Raw genomic sequence first — 22,361 nt, 5'->3', positions numbered from 1 at the left:
TTTAAGTGTTGTTAGTTTTCTGTTTTGAGTACAGCTCCACAGCAAATGCTCTAAATGAGACATATAGGATATTCAAAATGCAAGTTGTATATACTTTTCATTTAGAGCATTTGCTGTGGAGCTGTGCTCAAAAAAGAAAACTAACAACACTTAAAAAAACCTAACAGTGAGTCAAATTAAGACAGTGGGCGTATCTACATGTGCGCATTTACTGCACAGTAACCAAAAATTACTGTGCAGTATGGGCACGTGTCTATATGTGCATGCCTGTGCTGTGCAGTAAGTATGGCAACTTACACTGACTTGAGCATAAATTTGATATCTGCATCATGCAGGTATCAAATTTATGTCTGATTATTTACTGCACAATAACTCACATGTAGACAGATGCCTTACTGTGCAGTAACACTGTGTATGGACTGACTTGGAACTTTAGTTCCAAGTCAATCCACACAGAGTTAATGCACTTTAATGCCTGCACATGTAGACTCCAGCCTATTCCCAATAACTGCACAGTAAATTTAAGCCGGTGTAAGTGCATGTGTAGACATGCTCAGTGAAGCAGATTTATAAATAATCCCTTTGCCTGCTTAAGATGTGTACACAAGAGGTGCCTGCATAAGAAATGCATTAATTAAAGACAGAGAAAGATAGTGCAAGTGTGAATTGTGACTAATGACGATGTAAGAAGAGAAAATGTAAACAAACATCAGAGCTAGGTGTACTGCACTCAAAGCCATGTAGCCTTTCCCACACAGATCTGATTTCACACCTTTATTTTGACATACCTCTGTTATTAGATTTCCAGCCTATTCTTAACAATGACTGACAAAATACATCTAACTATAGTAATTCTGCAATACTGACCAGTATCTTTTAGGGTACTAAATCAGAACTTCCAACTCATTTTCACTTATAACCTATATCAAGATTTCTCAATTTATATATTAAATGCATATCTGACCCTCTCTCAAAGGCTCAGAGCAGCTTACAATAAGCAAAACCCACAGACAGGATTCCCCAAACAACACTCCAAAACAGAGAACTCCAACTTCCCGCCTCCCTACCCACAGCCCCACGAACAAACTCTCCCCTGCTAATTTTAGCCCCATCTCTCCCAACTACCACTCACGAACGTATAAGAATCTCTTCCTCCATGCACATACTACCTACCCCCACAGCATGGCAGAGGCTAAATACTGTGCTTTGTTCATGCATATCCCCCATATGAATAAAAACAATGACATCCCAAAAAAAGAAAAAAAGGAGAATGGTGCTTTAGCCTGACAATAGTTCCTGGAACACAAAGACACCCAAAATTGATTTTCTGTGTAATAACATGGGGGCATTTGTTTGCTAAAGAAACATACAGAAATTTTGAGTTTTCTCCCTTTGCAGACCTTAATATACTGTGCATAATCATACTATCATGGATATGATTACAATTAAATGATTTCTAAATAAGTCAGTGATACACTTGCTAATAGCAAATTTGTTATTGCTGTGGTTTAAAATAATGGTTCTCCAAATTAAGCTCACATTAACAAGATGAAAGCAAACAAATCCCAAATGGATCTTACACTAGAATTGAACATATTCACAGTGAAAACTAATTGTTCTAAAACTTTCCTTTCAAGTATTGATCACAGTACTATATGCTGCCGGAAGACTTATTTCACTGACCTGCTTTCAGCAACAAAAATAATCTTACACGCACACTACCCAAGTCTAAATACTGCACATGCCTCAAATGATTGAAAATACCTTTTACGTCAGTGTTTCCCAACCAGTGTGCAGCGGCACAAAAGTGTTCCATCAGAAATGAACAGATATGCCATGGAATTTTGCCAGGGCAATGAGCTACAATAGGTATGAGGATGGGGAATGCCTTAACAGGCGTGCCACACAAAAATGTTATTAATGTAAGTGTGCCTTGGGCTGGAAAAGGTCAGGAAACGCTGTTTTAAGCTAGTTGCATTCAAATCCTAAAGTTACCACTTCATCCCTTGACAGTCTTGCAGTCTTCACATGACACTACATCTCAGATACCGTAGAATCTGCCACAGCAGAATATTGAGCTTCAAATGTGAAGGACCTGATGATTCTTGGTAAGTGATAGCAACAGCTTTGTTCAGACATTTGGGCTATTTTTATGGACACTCAATTTCCTGTCCTCTCAAAAAGGGAACAGTAAAGCCAAATCTCCGAGGTGGCTTAAAAAGATCAACCGCCGAACTTATTATCAGTGAAAAATGTTACTTTCTACATTACTTTTAATAATGCACATTCCAAATTTATGAACTTGCTTAAATCTTTAACAGAAAGGGAAGAATTTAGGAGACAATCCAAAAGGACATCTGAGAATCTACAGATGCAGAGGGTCCTAAATTTTAAAAATGCTGCAACTCCAAAGGGCAAAATAATAAAGCTGAATCTTTTCCATGTTATAATTAATCAGACATTAAAGAATTTGTTCACTTAAGAAAAGAACAAGAGTTGAGAATGTGAAAGGAAAAAAAATTTCAGTTTTAGAATAAAAGAAACATGCAATTTTAGTAAGAAAGTCTTAATTTCAATGAAACAAGTGCAATTCACACAGGTGGGTTATCACCTTAAAATGTATGTTCTTCATAAATTAAATCAGTGCTGCACCTCATAGACATGAGCATTACAAAAAAATAATAAAATAATAATTAAAAAAAAAATCAAATTTGCTATTTATTAGCTCCCTCTGTTCACATGAGTGAACAATACAGTCCCTCTGTTCTACTGGAGTATGATCAGATAATAGCAGGCATTTGAAAACAGGTATGTGCAGGAAGTGACCCAACAGGAATATCTCAGGTCTTGGCAAATTTACTTTCGTTTCAGTGTAGGATTTTCTATACAAATCTTCACTCTTCGGAGAATTTTGAAGCAATGACTGGTCAGCAATGGAGACGCTGAGTAAAAGATTTTGTGCAACTACAAGACTCACAACAAGCAAACTAACTTCTAGAGGAGATGGAGGGAACACACTTCAAATGCCACCATGATTTCAGTGGAATAATTGATCTAAATTGCCCACTGTGGCAATCTATCATAACTATCACAATTTTCTGTACATTGTATTATCTAAAGGCATATTGCTTGGAGACAGGGTTTTTTGGCCCTACTGCCAAAAGAAAGCAAGACTAGTGTTATTATAAAATGCCTTGGTACACAATGGTGAAAGGAGGGAGGGAGAAGGTACATTTCACATGACATTGGAAATAGTTTAGGGAGAACTCTCTTCCATCATAGAGTCCCTTTATTCTCATCAAAATGAAGAATGCAAGCTTGGCCAAGAAGGACTGAAGTTTCTGTAGTATTCTGGTTGAATGACACCAGAAAGAGTGTTTTGAATGAAAAGCAGGTAAGACAAATGAGCACTAAAAGGTCATAGGATGGATACAAAGCATTCACACTGTTCTAGAGGCACTTCTTGTTGATCCTTCAGCACTCATCCATGCTGCTGTGCTGCTAGTATAGACCACATGACAAAACCAGGAGCCCGAAGACCAAAACTTCAGAAACAGCTGGGGTTTACAGTACAGCAAAGGTACCCCAGGCCCAGAAAGGCTCCAGAGACAAGGCAGGAAAGACATCTTTCCCCTTCCCTGGGGCCTTTAATCTTCATATAACTAGCAAGGATACCACGTTATCAACCCATCTGAGAAAGACCTGACCTTGGCAAACCAATATAACCTAAGAAGTGTCAGAAAAACCTTTCAGTGTAGTGTTTATATTACCCACATGAAGGGACTTTTCTCAACTGTCTTAGCCAGCAGAGATGATCAGAGAAAGAAAGAACAAGCCGTTTCACCTCTTACAAAAGAGATCAGTTGCCTGCACTAAAGGGAAGCATCCAGGAAATATATATTTTTGCCATCTGATTAGATCACCTTTTTAAGGGCACCTTGGGAAACTGCTCTGAAACAAGCACTCTATTTGTTTAAAAAGAATATCCTATATTTGGAAATTGTTTATTCCAAATCAGAAGGTTTTTGAAGATTCCTGCCATTTTCCTTCTGCTTTATAACAACTGGCTGCTTGTCTATACAAAGCAAAAAGAACATTGCATCAGATGTGTGCATATTTAAACTCAATCTGCACACCTTGACATTCTTTGAAATATTAATATGCATCTGAGGATGCACTCAGTTCAGTGGCTGCTAATCTCCTTTGGGAAAAAATTTCTAATTACTCTGGGCCAACGATTTTTAACTGGTTCAGGCTAGGGCCCTATTAAACAGTTTGATTCTTACTCTACACTTTTCTATAATAACACAATGGCATAAAAAAGGAATTAGTTACATGAAAAGGCAACATCGGAAAAGCACTGAAGACATAAGACAAATAATCTAACCAAACCAACAGCAGTATCATGGTTTCCCCCTGCCCCCACCATTTTATATTGGCACTCTGCCTGATTTCCCCTCTTTCCTCCTTCTGGCTGGGCCTGAAAATCATAGTTACTTGATGACTGATCTCTGAAATTCCCTCAGTTAGTGCTCCCCATTACACAATCAGTGTCCCATTCCTCCAGATGCATCAATTCATGCTGCACTGCCCTTCACCCACTAGTGCCTGACAACTCTTTACCCAAAACTAATCCATTTAAACTGCTCCCCTTTTGACTGAATGCTCAGAAACAGAGTTTTTCCTTATGGACCCCAAAAGAAAAACAGAAGTTGTAGACAAGGAGTCCTTGCCAGTTTGGGGTCCAGCAAAGTTGGGTCCACTGCCAGCTACCTAAGCAAAATGATTTCTATTCAGTCTTGTGTCAACATGACCTCATGAGGTTGACACATGCAGAGCCCTTCTTTCCACACGGGGAAAAGGTTCTGTGAGTACATGTGCTCGGGGGGTGGGGAACAGACCCTTTCCTGGGCGAGGGGGGCATGCGATGTCACTAAAGCCCAAACACTGTGCTGACATGGTTGGTCTCATGCCCTGTGCTTTCTAGTCCAAAAGACCAGGCATCCCTTGGTGTCACCACAACACCAACAGTTGAACTTCTCTCCCCATTGAAGTAGTGATTTCAGCAGTAGAACTGTCTCTCTACAGGCTTAGGAAAACATCACTACATTCAGTTCATGTTTAGAAGATTCACAATCATCAAGATTAGAAATATTAAGACTTTTTTGTTGTTAAATCACAGCTCAATCTCTGCAGAAGTCGATGGCACTCACCTAACAAAGAGTCCTGCTCCTGCTGGGCAGGTGGATTTTTCATGCCCTGGATGTGTCTGTATAACGTGAATAAAACAGACACACCTCAATATCAGTTTAGTCAATACCCCTGACTGACAGGCATGCACAGTTTACTTAGAGGAGCTCTCATATTAGGAGTACTAAAAGCTGCAAGAGATTGATAAGTAAATCAAGTAAATCCTGAAATATTAAACAAAGACTTCTATGTTAGCCAAGTTCTGAAGGTCTCATGCAGTGCCACAGGCAGGTCTCTCTCAGAACAGTTGTAACTTTTCTCTTAGGGCACCTCAAATCTGAATATTTTAAATATGGTTTGTACTAGTGTGCTATTCCAAAGCATGAAAAACTATAGCGGTAGTGCTTGACAGTCATTTAAATAGTAACCATTATTTCCCCTATCCAGATTTCCAAAAGAAAAAGACATAGCGTATAATTTTTGAATAACTGTGACATAAGTGTGATGTATTTTGCAGTTTCGCACCATAAGGCAGCCAGCCAGCGAGAGTCTGAATAACCTACAATGGAAAGATAGTTAATTTAGAATTTATGCCAAATACACCCTTTGTCACTTGCTACTTGGGACATTCTGGGCATATTGCAGGATTACCTGATATTTTAAATGCTTTATAATTCACTTTTCAACATATTTCATCTATATAAAGCTGTCAAGAAAAAAGTGAAAATGTTACAAAAGGAGGAACTGGCATGGCTAAGCCCTAAAAAGAACGCAGGATAGTTAGTCTATAAGGTGCAAAACTAAACCAAACATTCATAGCATAAGCTTTTGTAAGCAGCAGCTTGAAGTCTTGGGTCCAGGGAAACTGCATAATTCAACAAGTAATCTTGCAAACAAAGGAATCCAGTAATTCGAGAGCAGACGGGTCTGCAATTATTTTCTTAAGCAAAACAAGGAAGGTAATTCCAGATGCATCTAAGGAGAAGTCCTCTCTGACAAATGCTTGCTGCTCTCAAAACAGCATGGTAACAGATTTGCCATTTTGTGATTGAGAAGAAAAATCTCAATGCCACTGATTTCACTAGTTTAATACCATCACCGTTCTCTGTTTTCAACCCAATTCAATACAGAATAAATTTCTTCCTTATCACTGCTGCTTTCTGAAAGAACAGATACATGCCCCTAGGTTTTCACAGCTGCAATGCATGAATTTAAAAGATCAGTTGAACTACCAGCTCTCAATCTAATCATAGGTGTCATTAGAATCTAGTCCCAAGCATTCAAAACTGACAGAGCACCAAGTCTCTTGGGATTAGCTTTACTGACCCAGTCTAACACCAAAAAGAAAAACAGTTGATACTAATGAGATGTAAACCTAAATTTTCTGGGCAACCCAACAGCAAGAAGGATAATTGCACTGTCCACTCTCTGAAATGCTGAGTTAATATTGGATCTGAGCTATGTAGGAGTTTGTTCTAATGAGAGAACATACATCTGGTATTTGTACTAGCCCCTCTACTACAGGTGTGCGAAATGGGCCGTATGTGATTCAGATTCGGCTTCAGCCCAAATCAGGGACCGTGATTCGATTCGCTGATTCGAATCACTCTCCCCATTCAATTCAGCTGAATCCGAAACTGAAGATTCAACGCAGATTCAGAGAATCAGCGATTCAGACACAGACACAGCTTTAAATGTTTTTTCTACATACGTCAAGGTACCAGGCGACTTGTGAATGCTGAGATGCTGGGGCAGATGGAGCATTCCACAGGAGCACAGGGGGTCCCCGCCAGTGCACTCAGTGGCAAACCCGGAAGTACTTCTGTTCCGCTTCTGGGTCTGCCGCCAAGCAGGCTGGGGGCCCCCTGTGCTCCCCAGCTTGGCGAAAAAAATAGTCATCTTTCTGAATCTCTCTGATTCAATTCGGAGAGATTAAAGGGTCTTTTGATTTGTTTTGGATTCAGAGTCAGCCACTGAATCGGGCCAAAACTCTGCCGAATCAAAATCAGCAACTGAAGCTTCACTCAGTCCTATCCTTTACCACTGAAGAGAATTGATTCCTATTAAGGTTATTGTTCAAAGCAACCCATTTCTGAAGCACCATTATACTGATGCATAAAATAAATAATGGTGATTGCCTTCCCACACAAAGGGCAGCGAGAAAATGCTGTTGAATACAGTACTTCTGTTTTAAAGTTTGAGTCAACTTACCTGTATTACTATGTTTTACAATGGTTAGTATCACTGGATGGCTTTGAAGAATTAAAAAAGTATAGTAGAATACTGAATATTCAAACACTATTTTACTCTCATGCCAAATGTGCCAACAGTCAATTAAAAAACACTATTAATGCATTGGACAAGAGAACTCTGATATATACTATCAATGTACTGGCCATTAAAAGAGCTTCTCTTGAGAGAAGCTCTTCCAAACAAATTGCAGGTTGAAGAATTTTTTATTAAGGAAGAGGTACAAGGAAAAGGTAATATATTATAGTAAATGAAGCAGATGAGAAAAAAAATAAAAACTTAGGGGAAAAATGACAACTAAGAGGGCCCTTGATTCCAAGCCCACAAAGATCTATACCACATGACCTTAGGTTTTTAATTGTTTCTTGTAGTTACAAACTAGCTAACAATCAGAAATGAATTAAAAAACCCCAATAACATGCACACAAGGAAAGAAAACCTTTCCTAGGGCAGTGAACTACTAAGAAAAGTCACATAAACCCGCTATTTTTCAAAGCTGAAATTGACTCAAAATCAACTATCCAGTTGTATTTACAAGTTAAAGACTTCTATGTCTTAACACCACTGTAATTCCAAGATGCTTAGTTGCTATCCAAAATGAAAGCATATCAATTATGACAGGTGCTTCTTGTAGCCACGAAATGCAGACCCACCTGCTCTGATACTGCCAAATCCAACTTTTCCACATATCGCATCTGAATTTAACAAACTGGGCATGTGCAACAGGACCCTTATATATTCCATTAGCTAAACAGGAATTTTACGGGATAGGACAATTATTAAAGCACCAAAAATGACCACCATTACCTTCTGATAACCAAGGCCAAACAACATCAGATGAAGACCTGCTGACAGCAACAACTTTCCCATTCCTCAAAAAAGGCACAACAGTTAACTGAAAGTGTTCTTCTTATCAAATACCTCCTAGTTACAGGAAGAATAAATTTTTTAGCAATCTATGCACTTGTTTGAAATCCAGAGTTCATAGCACACAATCATAACTCTTCCTTTGAACAACAAAGGTACTGAGATCTACAAGATGAAGATATAAAAAGTAGTGCTGCTTGAATAAAACCTCCAACTTTCACCCTGTAGCACGTTTGATAACATTTACTTTGAAGAGGCAGAGAATTTTTTCATAAAGAAAATCTTAAGATCATCTGTATTCAAACTCAAGAGGACAACTTAAAAGGAGTTTAAAAACTGCAAAACACTTTTGAAGTAAATTCAATACCTGTCAAAGGCCAACATACCAATTCCCAAAGGGGACCATAGAAAACGAGTCTTCCATGGCTGAAATGCTAGTCATCTTCCAAATCCTATCCAAACCTGAATGCGAGCATTTCTTCACCCCAACATACTGGTAACTAAGAACTGGATCCCACAGCCTTGTTTCTCTGACCTACCTAATGTTGTCTGAAGATACATTTTATGTAAGAGATCACCAAGACATTCCAGTAGACCAATGCAGGTTTAACAAAGACTGCTAAAAATTAAAAATCAGAATCCTCAATTATAACTTGTTCCTCAGGATACTGGTCGTTTTGGTGAGGAATTCAGTGGAATCGGATGCAAACTGGAGGCATCAAGGAACGGAGAGAAGTGACATGGCTTTTACAGCTGTGACCCTTGCATGCTGATTTTGCCAGCACAGGATGAGATCTCAAGTGACCTGTCTTATTTTCTTGGTCAGAGATAATAATATAGCAATCAGAGTCCAAATGTGATGCATGAAGACTATGAAAGGCTCACAAGAGTGTTTTGATTTTCCTCAGCCCCGCTGATTTTAAGCAACTACAAGATGTACAAGAAGTTTAAAAAGATGACAGCTGAGAACCCTTATCACACAGAGGGGATCTGCTGAAACTACAACAAAGCAGGAGTCTTGATAACTGGCTTAAAAGATTTCAAGAAACTTTTGTTTATTCTGTCAGTTTCTTCTAACTGTTTTACTACAAAAACAAATTAAAGCCTTAATATTTTTCCACTGATACCACACTAAGCACATAAAACAAAGATAATATAACGAGTTAATAAAAGTCTTGTTAAGAAGCCAGAAGCAATAAGAAAAACTAGTTCTGGACAAGTGAAGTACTTAATTACTGTCCTCTGATGTGCAATTAAGAATCCTAGGTGCACAGAGTAACTGATGCATCTAGCACCAGGGGAAAGTGTTCTTTTAAGCAAGGTTGTCGAATAAGAAATCACTGTTATTTTTCCTGAATGAAAATTGGTGTTTCATCTCCTTTTTTTGGCAAATGTCATGAAACTTCATTGTGTTCAGTACTTCACTCTAAAGAGTGTCTACAGTTACTCAAACACAGTATCTGGTACAACTGGCTTGAGAGCCAGGGAAAGAATTTATCAATGAAGTGGGTTAATTTCTTTTGTTGCCTGGTGAGGTTTAAAAGGAAGTGAAGGAAGGAAAGAGGTTCTCCTGAAACTATATACAAGAAGGTTTTTTCCAAGCTGCAAGTCACTAACAGGCTACATCTCTATGTTTAAAAAAAAAAATCTAAATTTAATTCATTACAGTGACCTTCAAAACCACCAGTACTGAAACTTTAAGAGATGCAAAATTCTATATTCAATTATTTTTTAAAATACACAAGTGTATTTTAGAAGCAAATTTAGAGAAAGTAAATCACTAGCTAAAAGCTCAAGTTACCTCACATTCCATCCACAGTAGTGTACCAAGTATAGGACTTCTCCACCTTCGATATCGGAATCTTTAATACTAGCTTCATACATTTTCTGATTTTTCCCTCGTCCATACCGCACTTGGACTTTCATGCCTGGTGGATAGCATTCAAACTCTTCCTCCTCATTGTTATTGTTGTCTTCTTCCTCTTCTTCTTCTTCCTCCTCCTCCTCCTCCTCCTCCTCCTCTGCTTCTTCTTCATCTTCATCTTCTTCCTTATTTGTGTCATCTCTTGAAAGGTTTAAAAAATTGTAGAGTTAATAAATGATACTTCATATGCTTTTCACTTCCAAACCACATATACTGATAAATATTGTGGATGCATTAGAGACTGGAAACAGCAGGCTCCATATATGTGAAATAGCTTTTTGCAAGTATTACCAGCTAAATAGGATATAGCAAAACACATAGAGAATCCAGTGACAGTAAGATTAAAAGCATGACTTGGGATAGAGGGGAAAAAATCATTCATGTAAGAATTGCAATTGTACTCTATGCTATGAAGATTATTAGCCTGTTTAATGTTCTGATCTTTTATCATTCAAAACTAAGATTTTCTAGAATCCTTTAATGCAGTCCCTTTAGCTAACATACTTATTTTTTTAAATCTCAAATTAATCTCCTAAAACAGAGTGAAGCATTCTTAACATTAATTTTTCAAGATACAAATTTTACAAACAGCTAGCCTGAGACCTGCTACCAGATAAAGCTTGGTGCCTCCATTAAAATCAATTGCCTCACAATTCCAATGCAAGTATATTTTGAAGAAACAGATTTAAAGAAAGTTTTATGCCACAGATGTTATATAAGAACATTTAAAAGGATCAGATTCATAGTTCCGCTATTCCTTCCCAGTTATGCTAAAGATCTTAAATAAAAAAAATTAAAAAAAATATCAATCAATCACTCAAATCCAAGACTTATAAATGCATAAATGCAAACACTGATGCCTGAACTTTCTAAAGTAGGATTTATGACTTTAGGTGCATTTTTAAGAACTCAGGCAAATTTGCAGAGGCATTAAGAACCCATAATTCCTAAAAATTTCAGTCAATGGCTGGTGTGGGATGTTTAGGATCTCTGAGAATTGGTCCTAATTTTCTGAAGATATGTGCAAAATTACAGAGGCTATTTCAACAAAAAATTTGGATTTTAATTTTGAGGTCATGATCTTCTTAGAAGTTAGACTATCCCGATTACCTGCATACAACCAAAAACACTTCCATGCTGCCTGTAGAGTTCTTAATAATGAAAAGCTGACTAAACATTTAAAACCTGAGGACCAGAAGGTGTGAAAACTGGAGAGAAGGAGATTGCTACTACCTACCAGCCTTTGATTCCACTTTGATTTTTATGCAATACAATCGCAAGAGTCTATATCAAACACCTACTTTTTCCAGACACCTATGCAACAGAAAATATTCATTTAGCACAGCCACTTCCTCTCTTGGAAAGGATCAAACAACATTTTACAGTTAATGAGCCAAATGCATTGAGTAGAAATCAAATCACACTTATTTAATTAGCTGCCAAGAGACTTGCAAACAGCAGGCCAATTCATCTCTAGTACAACTACAGAATCTAACGGAATTACACCAGGAATGGAGGCAGCTGACTACATGTACATGCCTACACCACCAGAAAAATATGAGAACCCCCAATGCCAAGGTACTAGGTTTTCAAACACCGCAAGATAAGTCTATCAAAAGCAATATTACACAGATTAAAAATACAGGGGACTCTCTTTAACAAACATTTATATCCTTTAAGGACACAAGCATCTAATTAATGATATAATTAACGGAAATTTCAAGCCATCTAGTTTGTTAGCATAATTAAAAACCAACAAAGGAATTAAAACTAGAATACAAAGGCACAGCTAACTCCATAAAGCTCTTTTTGCCTCTACTCTCTTCCACGTAGCCAAATCCTTAACCCAAAGGAATCAGTGATAAGACTTTCAGAAAATTCACTGGGATCAGTATGCGGGCCATATCGCTTGATAGCAGGAGCCCAGTCCTTTCTCTAATTCAGGAGCTCCACTGTCAGTACTCCTACATTACAACAGAAAAAAAGCAATGAGAACAAAACCATCACATGGTACAGAAGGTGGAGTTAGGCTGTTGCAAGAGCAAGGCATACCTGAGTGCTCTCACTGCTCGTAAGATTTTTCTGGCAATTTTAAGAAAAAACCTCCAAACTTAATTGGAAAGAATATTTTTTTTTTGAAACTGACAGCAGAATCCTTAACGATGTCTAAAAGAGAAAAGCATGCCTGAAAAGAAGCATGACTTTGCCGAAGTCTGTTCAATTATGGTGCAGCCGACTGTGAAGCAACCAGGAAGCCTGGACTAGTTTGGGGTCTCTTCTGCTACCACACATCACGCAGAGGTAGTTTTCTTGGAACATCAATGGATTTTCTACATAGACTCTAGAACAGTCTATTGGGACTGAAGGAGAGGTCTGAAATCCTCATTGTAAAGTTGAGTAAACTTGGATGGCTGGAAGTAGGCAATGTGAAGAGCAGTCTGTAACAGGTGGAGGGAAATGCCAGGAAGTGTAAGAAGATGGCAGCAGAGATGGTTGCAGTTAAAAAAGATGCAGTGAGAAGTGGCCTGGTCAATGATCACAGGTTGGAAATTCTAGAAAAATAAACCAAAGCCAAGAGTATTTCTATTTTGGGAGTAGAAAACTGCAAGTTAATATCCCTGTACAATCTCAGTGAAAGGAAAAGCATGTTCCAGGAGTTGCAAGGGAGGAGAGAATCTTTTACAAAGGCCATAATATCCTCTTTCAAGACCTCAAACCCAGCCATGCTGATGTAGAGAAAGGCATTGAATGATGCAAAGCAGAAGTTCTTAGAGAAACTGCGGCTGCGGCAATCCAGTGTGCATTGTAGAAATCTCAGTTCGATCACGTATGTATGGATATGAATACCGATGTTCTTGTACTGCTGTTTAGTCAAAATAATGAAAAAGGAAAACAAACAAGCATTCTGGCAACAGACAATAATAATCAACTTAAAAACATAACCCCCACCTAAAAAACAGCATTAAATCACAAAGCTTCAGGTACTTGAAAGGCCTCTCCTTTACTTAAGCAAAACAAATGAGACAAAAAAAGCAGGGTGCATTTGTGTTATAAAGGCAGACAGTAGGGCACTACCATAACTGTGTTCCACCAACCAATGAAGTAGTAGGGAGCTGGATGGAAGGACTGGGTTGCATTATTAATTATAAAACCAGCAAAGGTAACAGCAGGCCTCCATGGAAGGAAAGCTTCAGCCTGGAGAAACAGAACATTTTAATTGGCTTCCTTCTACAGCAGTAAAGTGATACTTGTTACCTCACATCTGTACAACCTTCTAATTCCAAACCAAAAAATAAAGATGCAAGTCCTTATTTGTTGTCTGGGCTTTAACAATTTTATATTATGGTAGTGCCTACTTGCCACCCAAGTCAGTATCCCTTGTGTTATGCACTATATAAAAATAATAAAAAAAATCTATTAACACACACACCCACACACATTTCCCTCTGGTCCCAAACAAGTTAAGGGCTTATAAAACTAAAACCTATCTTGAATTACATTGGTGATTACAACAACAATGATGATGATGACAAAAAGGAAGCCAGTACAAATCAAGGAGTGGAATGTGCCTGTTGTTTAAACACACAATTATGCAAGTATGATCTTCATTCTACACTGATGAAGTTTTAAAATGGTTTTCATGTGTGGGAAGAACAGAATATTGCAATAATCCAAACCTCAAGGGACAGAGGCAAGGATCATTGTATCCAGGTCTGTAACACTGCCAACAACAGAGAGTAGAATTAGCAAGGACCTAATTTTCTATCTGGCTAGCCAGAAGTGAAGTCCAGAACATCAGCATGACTGGTAGGTTGTATGCCAGTGTTAAAAAGGGCGGGGGGGGATCCTACAAATGATGATGAAGGTTGTAGAATGACCTTTGGCAATTCTCCCAATTATTTCCACCAACCCATGTGCATTACCTCGGTCTTACCCCAATACTTCATTCCAATATATAGCTTCAGTCATAAGCCTTTGCCATAAACCTCAGGTACAGTTTAGGTTGCAGCTTGAAACTTATAATTAGAATCTGCTGCACAAACTCCCATTATGCACAAGGGGATGCACCCTGCACTAGGCCCAGTCCTTGTAAGGTACCTGCCCACAGTGCCCCAACACAGCTAGACAAGATAGGCCATTGAGAATGTGGACATGTTCACCACAGCCACCCCCAAGATTGCAGGAAGCTCCCCAAGGAAGCAACTGTTCCATAAGCTCCTACCTATGACATGCATGGCATAAAGCAGTAAGGGGTAGCGCTCCCCTTACTCTGGTACACAACCTAGATTTCAATCTGTAATCCTGTGTTAGGAAACGTAACAATTACGAGACAGCATTTCATTTATCATGGAGGTGGAAAGTCTCTCTCCTTACACTTTACAGCAGACAGGGGTAAGAAAAAAAATCTTTATTTTAAAGGGAGGATTTTAAAACAACTGAAGCAAGGTTTTATCAGCTATTTGTTCAATTAAATTATTACAATTAATTGAACAATTACCATTAACAGAAAGAAACTCTAGTATAATTGCCACTTAAAATTAAGCAATTAGCTTCTATTTTTACTTTTTCCCTTCTCTCCTTTCCTCTAACTTAAGACAATTTTTTTTTAAATTCAGTTTCCCCATATCGGGTCCCTTCCTTATCTCCTAGTTTTATTTCTTCCTGGCCTGGATTACTACACAGGCACTGTACACATTTCTAGGGTCCCAGGTCCTGGAACTACATGAGGACAATGATCTCAGCATTTTAGGGTGTTTTTTTTCTTTTTAAGTAAAATATATTAAATAAAAAGTATATTTCTGCCTTTAGGGACACAAAAGCCAGACAAGACTTCCATCTAACTGGTATATCAACATCTACCTTTGTCTGCAAAAAATATCTCCACCCCATGAGACACTCATTCTGGACCCACTATTTCTTGGGAGCAGAAAGGAATCAGCAATATCAATTGACATCAGAAGCCTCCGTGTGGCAGGCGAGAAGAACAGAGAATTCCCAATTCACCCACACAGATGCACCTTGCTGCTGCTCCTGAAGGGAGCAGGGTCCCAGATGCAAGGAAAGGGGGAAAATAAGACGACCCCATACTACTGTTCCCAATCATGCACCCAGTTAAACACTGCAAATTGTAAAAGCATTATGAAATAAGTCCTTAGATGGGCAAGAAGTGGTTCAGGGGCAAATGGCTATGCAGTGTTTCACTCATAGGTCACAAGTTCAAATTCAGATTGAATCAGTAGCAGCAGGTAATTTCTACTACCTAATGACTATTCCAGTTTCCAGACATCAGAAGTCCAAGGGTGCTTAACACTAAATGCAGTGGCAAAATGTAAGCAAATGCATTCTTGAGCAGTTTAGTGCAAATTAGGTGCATCTATACATGCAACTAAAGTGAAGAAAAACTCCAGAGCACTTAGCACCAGAGTGAACTGCTCCTGGGGGCAGTGTCTATATATATGCCTAGGACAAAAGAAACTTGAGCCAGGGCAGAGCACACCTGGGCGTGGGGGGGTCAGCAGGAGGCATGGGGGGCAGGCAGAGGGGAGAAGAGGTCCCTGGCTCTGGGTGGTGGTGTCAGGTTGCAGAGGGGCTGGCCAGGGCATGAGGGTGCAGAACCTACAGAGCTGCGTGGCAAGGCAGCAGCCAGGAGTCTGGCCCTCACCTGGTCACTGTCCATACATGCATTTCAGCATAGTTAAATACACTGCTGTAAGATAGTACTGCACCCTAAACTGGTGTACATGTAAATTGTGATGCTTTACTATGAAGGTAATCAGTCACTTTCACAGTAAAGCACATGTGTGGATACACCCATTAAGTGACATCCTGATATTGCAAAGCTGCTTCCTTTCAGGTGAAGATTATCTAACGTACTAAAAACTTTACATCACAACACTCCAATCATTTGCAATCACTGCAAGTGAATGTGCGACTACCCCCCATGTCATAACATTAGATACAGATCATTCCAGAATCTCAGCAGTGGCTAACGTGAAGCCTGAGCTATTCTACCTCAGATGTGCTCCTTCCTAAATCAAGATGAGACACAGTAGTAAAGGTAACAAATGAAACTCACAGTGTACCTGAACATGGTGTGCCTGTTCTATAGGATTAATAGTTAATTGTCATGCCAAAAGCCATCAGTCAAGTAGTGAGTGAGTTAATTTAATGTTAAATAAAGGCAACATTTGATTGTAGATTCTGTCTGAAGACACTACTATGCAAGCATTCCCTTTGGATACATTCAGAGACAACATGCACACCAAAACACAACTTACTTGCCAAAGATGCAAGTACAAATATGTCCTTTATAAACAGGGATCCAGGTTTTCCATTTCCCATGGGAAAATGGAAAAACCTGCAAGTTTTCCCTTTTAACTGAGAAAACCATGGATTTTTCATTTTAATGGAGAAACATGCAGATTTTCTACTTTTGCAAAGAGCTCTCTGCAGGCTGGCAGAGTTCCAGCCTGTGAGGGGCTGGGGGGAGCGGGAAGAGGGCAGTCAGGCAGGGGTGCCACATGCATGTGCTCTCACACATGCACATGGCCACCAGGCAGCCTGAAGAGCACTTCCTGCAGGTAAGTCTGGAAAGGGGGAGAGGGAAGGACTGAGGTCCCCAAAAGGAGGGAAGGAGTTGAGCAGGGTTGGGGCTGCTGCCCAGCCCAGGCGATGCGCGGGGCTGGAATGCAGGGCCCCAGCAAGGAATGGGATGGAGCTGCAGGTGCCTCATCTGAAAGGCAGAAAGGGGTAGAGCTGGCTCCCCACTGCTGCACACACTGCTGGAGGGGCATGTGCCCCCCAGATCTGTGCACAGGGTGGAGGCAGGCTCAGGCTTCCTGCCTTGCTGCATTCCCCCCAGGGCCTCTGTAGCCCAGCAGGTGAGACCCAGTGCAACACAGAAAGGCAAGGCCCAGCGGGGAAGCTGTGGCTTGGGAATGAGGGGCCTGGACCTGCATCCTGGTGAGCAAAAAGGCCAGGGGAAGCTCTGATTTTCCATGATAAAAAGCCCAAAATCAAATGCTAAAATTTATAGGTACTTAAAATTTATTTTATTAGAGTGATTAAAGCACTGGTAGGCTTCCAAACTGCTTTAAAATTGTAAATATCTCAATGAAACATTGTGTTCAACTGATACCTACATATAGTGGCAGTTCATTTTAATTGCAGATTTTTGGTTTTTTAAAAATCAGAATTAGCAATTATTTTTTTAAATTAAATTTGAGATTTTTAAACAGAGAAACTAGGATCCCTGTAAATAAGGATAAATATCTGACACAAGTTAATTTCTCTGCCTTTATAGCAACACCATAAAATCTCAACAGGTGTTCACACCAACTGTGCAGTGAACAAGACTCGCTGTCCCATTCAAATAAATAATTTATTCTACAAAAAAAAATCAAATGCAGCTGCAAAAGACAACTTCCATATATACTGTTTTAGCCGACCCAGAAGCCAGACTATGCCAACATTCACCCCTTCCTGTAACATTTTAAATGTCCCTGTTGTCATTTCTGATCTACAGACCTTTCTGACAAATAAAAAGATTAGGAAAAAAAACATTATACCTGTAGAGGAAATGGAGATGCTGGCTTCAGCTGCTCTAAAAAACTATCCTTATCACATGACAGATGTACTGATGTGCCCCGATGTAAACCCACCACTCGCCATGTTTGTGCAAACAGAGACACACGTGCAGGAGGCAGTAGCGCATACGAGATTTGCCTATCTTTCTGTCTGGCCTTTCACTGCTCAGTTTCATGTATGGAGCTTAACTGTTAATGCGACCCTTATTAAATGAAAACAATAATCTCCTTAACTCACTTATTGACTTCTGCTTATTGACTTATTAGTCCTAGCCCTTCTCTGCATTCAGAAAAAAGTAAGGGGAAAAGCTAGGTTAAGGTAACTTTTCTTAAAGCTAAAAGAGATTCAAACCCGCTGTCCAGAATTCTTCCTCCAGCATTGGCACAATTTGCTAATTTCAGGTCCCAAGAAAATTTATGGTTAAGTGCCAAGCATAGAAGTATTAGGATCAGGAGAGCTCAAAACTGTAAGAATCGTAAAACATTCTGGTTCAGTATTTGATCATATGTTCCCTTTAACAAGTAAATTTCAGCAAGAAAATAGACACTATTCAATGGAAAATCCCAACAATTTCAACCCAACTGAAGTAAGAAGCAACCTGCATATATTATCAAGCAGAGAATACTGAGTATGAACCAGTCCAGAACTCTCACATTTTAGTGGCAGATAAAAATAAGCCTAAAAAGCAACAGTCCAAGGGTTCAATATGTTTGCATTAGGTGGCTGAGGCAGCATACTTAGACCAGAAAGAGGGAAATGCAGGAATAAACCATCCTACATCTCACCATTGCAAGCTTTCTTCACTATGCACTAGAAGCATTAGGGAGGACCCAATAGAAATCTCATCAGGCCACTTCAAGGCTACAGTAACAGTGATAATAAGATCCAGGGAGAGAGGTATAATATATACTCTAAGTTAATTCTTACAAATACAGGGACTTCCAATACAAACTCAGACCAGTGGTCACGCTACTTAAGTATCTTTTTTCCAATAGTGACCCATTTCAAATGCCTCAGAGGAAAAGGAAAGAAATCCCTACAGCTAGCAGATATAGAATAACCTGACCAGAAAAAAAAAACACTTTTCTTCCTAACACTGGTTAGAAGCTGACTTTTACCCTGAAACATAAGGTCTTATTATTTGTTCCAAAAATCTTGTTTGGTTTTGTTAACTATTTAAATATTCAGTCCTCCTTTTAAAATCCAGCTAAACTCTCAGCCTCAGTCTTGAAGGAGTAAGTTCAATAAGCTTATTGTTAACTGAAGGAGGGGGAACAAAACTTCTTCTTAGCTTTAAGTTTCCTGCCTTTCAGTTTCATTATCTCCTGCCCCTCCCCTCACCCCCAAAAAAGAACACTGGACCCTATTGTTTCAGTAGTACTTTCTGAGCATGGCATCCCTCTATGTTATGGTCAATGCCAAATGCTACAGAGAAAGACAATTATGTAATAATACACTGCATGGGGGGAGGAAAAGGGGAGGAGGAGACCTGACATGTCTTTTTCTCAACTCCAGTTGGCAGTAAATTTATGCCTTAAAGGTGCAGAATTTCACACTGTTGAAACAAGTGGGAATCCTAATCTTTGGAGAAAGATGAGTTTCTAAAGCTTTCTGTCATGGAAGTTTGAAACAGTGAAGTAACAAGGCACTACAAGGAAGAAAAAAAGTTTCCTTAGTGGGATAACCAACATAGGCATTTTGCATTATCTTTAAAGCTAAGAGCTTGTCCACTTTACAATCAGCTTAAAAAGAACCTTTCAAACACATCACCTATTACCTATACATACTATGTGTACACAGAGGAAAGATGTCAGCCTCCTCTGTTGCTTTACTAGCTCTTATCTATCCATGAGCATTTTGAGTAGCCTGCACAGGTAAGTAGAACTTGAGAGGGGCAGTATTAGCATGCTATACACATCATATTCACCCTCTTTCCTACACTATGATGCTGAACCCAGTACAGAGGAGACTATAGGGAGGTCAACAGGAAAATTGTTTGAAAGGATTGGATCAAGAACACAAGGAGATGAGTCATGGACTTCCAGCAAAAGTGACCCTTACTACCTGCAGATATCCTAAGATTTGCGAGCTTGGACTGAAATCCTGCCTACCCAAAAATGGAACAGGAGGGTAGAAACTATGCAAGGAGAAACTAATTTCCTGTTCTTAAAGTAGGCATTTTTTTCCTGCAGAGGAAATAATCTGGTAAATTATCCAGTTACAAATTAAGGTATCACGTCTTCAAACTGCACCCTGTTATTTGAAACTAGGTCTTTTTCATTCCCAGACTGACATTTTGGAGACAATCCAAATTCAGTCCTGAATGAAGCAGCATAACTTTTGACTATTCTTTTCCATCATAAAACTAGATACTCAAATAGAGAAAGTAGATTGTCATTTTACAGGTTAATTGAGAAAATTATTCATAAAATTATCCTTAAATGGTCTAATAATCAGTCTGTTGCTCTGTCTGGTGAATTAGTCAGCAATAATGTAACATTTAGACAATGCATCATCAATTTCATAGGGGCTAAATCCAGCACACTGACCACACCTGTTTCCAGGCCTCAGGAAACCCTTCCATGCTATAATACACTGAGTTTCAATAAAATACAATTTTGCAGCATTCCAGATACTTCCACCTTGCTCACATCAGCAGTAGAACCACCCAGATTGTGTCATTTTTGGGGCAGTTCTCGCCTTTAAAGGGATCAAAGGCAGGATTTGTGCCCATAGCTATGATTTGAAGATACCTTACTTTTGAACCGGACCTTCCTGGAATCATCTAAGAAAATCTGTCAATAGTATAAACAAACAATGAAGACTCAAAAAAGGAGATCTTTATAGTGTTACTACTTCAGTAGTACTGCTTAATTAATGATTTGTCAAAGCTGCTTCTATAAGTTTTCATGCCATAAAATGTCTCCAAAAATAATCTCAGCACACAAATCTTCTCTCAAGTGCTAACTTTTTAGTCTCCCTACATCAGGGTATCAAAGCTTTATGGCATCTCATAAACCAGTAGGCAAGATAAAAATAGTGTTTTCTCCTATATTTCACACAGCATTACTCCCTGCAGTTAGAAGAGAAACTAAAGTACCCTTCCCATCCCTCACCTAGGTGACACTAAGCTAAAACAACCACTGGCCTTGGACTACCCCTCCTGTACCTCATAAAAGTTTAAGTACAGTTAAGGAAGCCATAGGCATAATTGGGGGAAGTAAGGGAAATTAAGGAAGACGGAAAAACATATTTCTCGCAGCCTCTTTGTCTTCATTTTGTTTTTGAAAACAAAAATTGAAAAAAAATAAATAAATTGCACAATATCAGAAACAACAGACAGATGTAGATCAGAATAAAGAGTACAGATAGCTATGCAAAATGAATGCTGCTCATCATATTTCTGCAGAAAAAAGCAATCAACTCCCCCCTCTTGTGTGTTGAGTATATACTTCACACAAAAAATACACTCAAAACAAATTAGAAAATTACTGTTCTTCCAGTTGTTCAAAGAATTCCATCCATCTCATGAGATGCTCTTGAATATCAACCAAGATTTGATATTTGTTGTTTTTAGGATATGAAAAAAATTGAAACTAAAACCTCGGGTAGTTCAACTTCCAGCGTACTTGTATGGCATAAATTATATTTTCAGAAGAGATAACAGAAACATTGATGCAAGATAAAAATTACAAGACAAAAAACAAAATACATGAAAAAATGCTGCCTCTACCAAGCAAAGCAAAGTTTTTAAATCCTGAATTCCTGAAGTTATCAGAAATTTGTATCAAAGCAAGAAGTCATTCAAGCAGATTTTACAAGGATTTTTAAAACAGAGAAATCAGAGACCTTCATAAAATTAGGGTTTACCTGTAGTAAGTTATTCTTAAAGACCACTACCATAAATACCAGGTCTATTCTATTCAATCACGATTGAATAGTATCACCTACTAAGGTAATTATATTTGGGACTGGCATAGGCACTGAACTTTAACAGAGGTTAGTAAAATGCTCAAGAGAATTAAGGGCCAAGTAGCACCTGAGAGCACTTTGCAGGCACTTATACCGTAAGGACAAGGGCAGTTAGTCATGGGGATCTAGTAAGGAGTTTTCATTCCATTTTTCCTCCAGCACAGAAATTGACAACTTTTATAAACTGTGTCCAGTTCTGTGAGCCCCACTTCAGGAAGGATATGGACAACATTGATAGGGTCCAGAGGAGGGCCACCCGCATGATCCGGGGACAACAGGGTAGACCCTACAATGAGAGACTGTGGGACCTGAACCTGTTCAGCCTTCACAAGCAAAGGCTGAGGGGGGACCTGGTGACTGTCTATAAACTTACTAGGGGGGACCAGAAGGGCTTGGGAGAGACCTTATTTCCCCTAGCGCCTCCTGGCATAACAAGGAATAACAGCCACAAGTTGTTGGACAGTAGGTTTAGATTAGACATCCGTAAGAACTACTTCACAGTCAGGGCGGCTAGGATCTGGAACCAGCTTCCAAGGGAAGTGGTGCTGGCTCCTATCCTGGGGGTCTTTAA

At 39.1% G+C, this 22,361-nt stretch overlaps 1 protein-coding gene across 2 annotated transcripts in view; it reads right to left on the bottom strand.

Annotated features, from left to right (window-relative positions):
- ARID4B (AT-rich interaction domain 4B) overlaps positions 1-22,361 on the bottom strand; it is a 185,908-nt gene that overhangs the window by 26,206 nt on the left and 137,341 nt on the right. The window contains exon 16 of one of the 2 annotated variants that reach the window (XM_019527131.1): positions 10,109-10,372. The exons of the other annotated variant lie outside the window; for it this stretch is intronic. Coding sequence (XP_019382676.1) covers positions 10,109-10,372 — 264 coding nt within the window. The remainder of the gene's footprint in view (positions 1-10,108; positions 10,373-22,361) is intronic. 2 annotated transcript variants of the gene reach the window in all.

This window comes from Gavialis gangeticus, unplaced genomic scaffold (assembly GCF_001723915.1).
Source record: "Gavialis gangeticus isolate Ggan-Ray unplaced genomic scaffold, GavGan_comp1, whole genome shotgun sequence".
Lineage (NCBI taxonomy): Eukaryota > Metazoa > Chordata > Crocodylia > Gavialidae > Gavialis > Gavialis gangeticus.
Note: the sequence above shows the minus strand (reverse complement) of the source record. Positions and strands in the feature narration are given on the sequence as shown.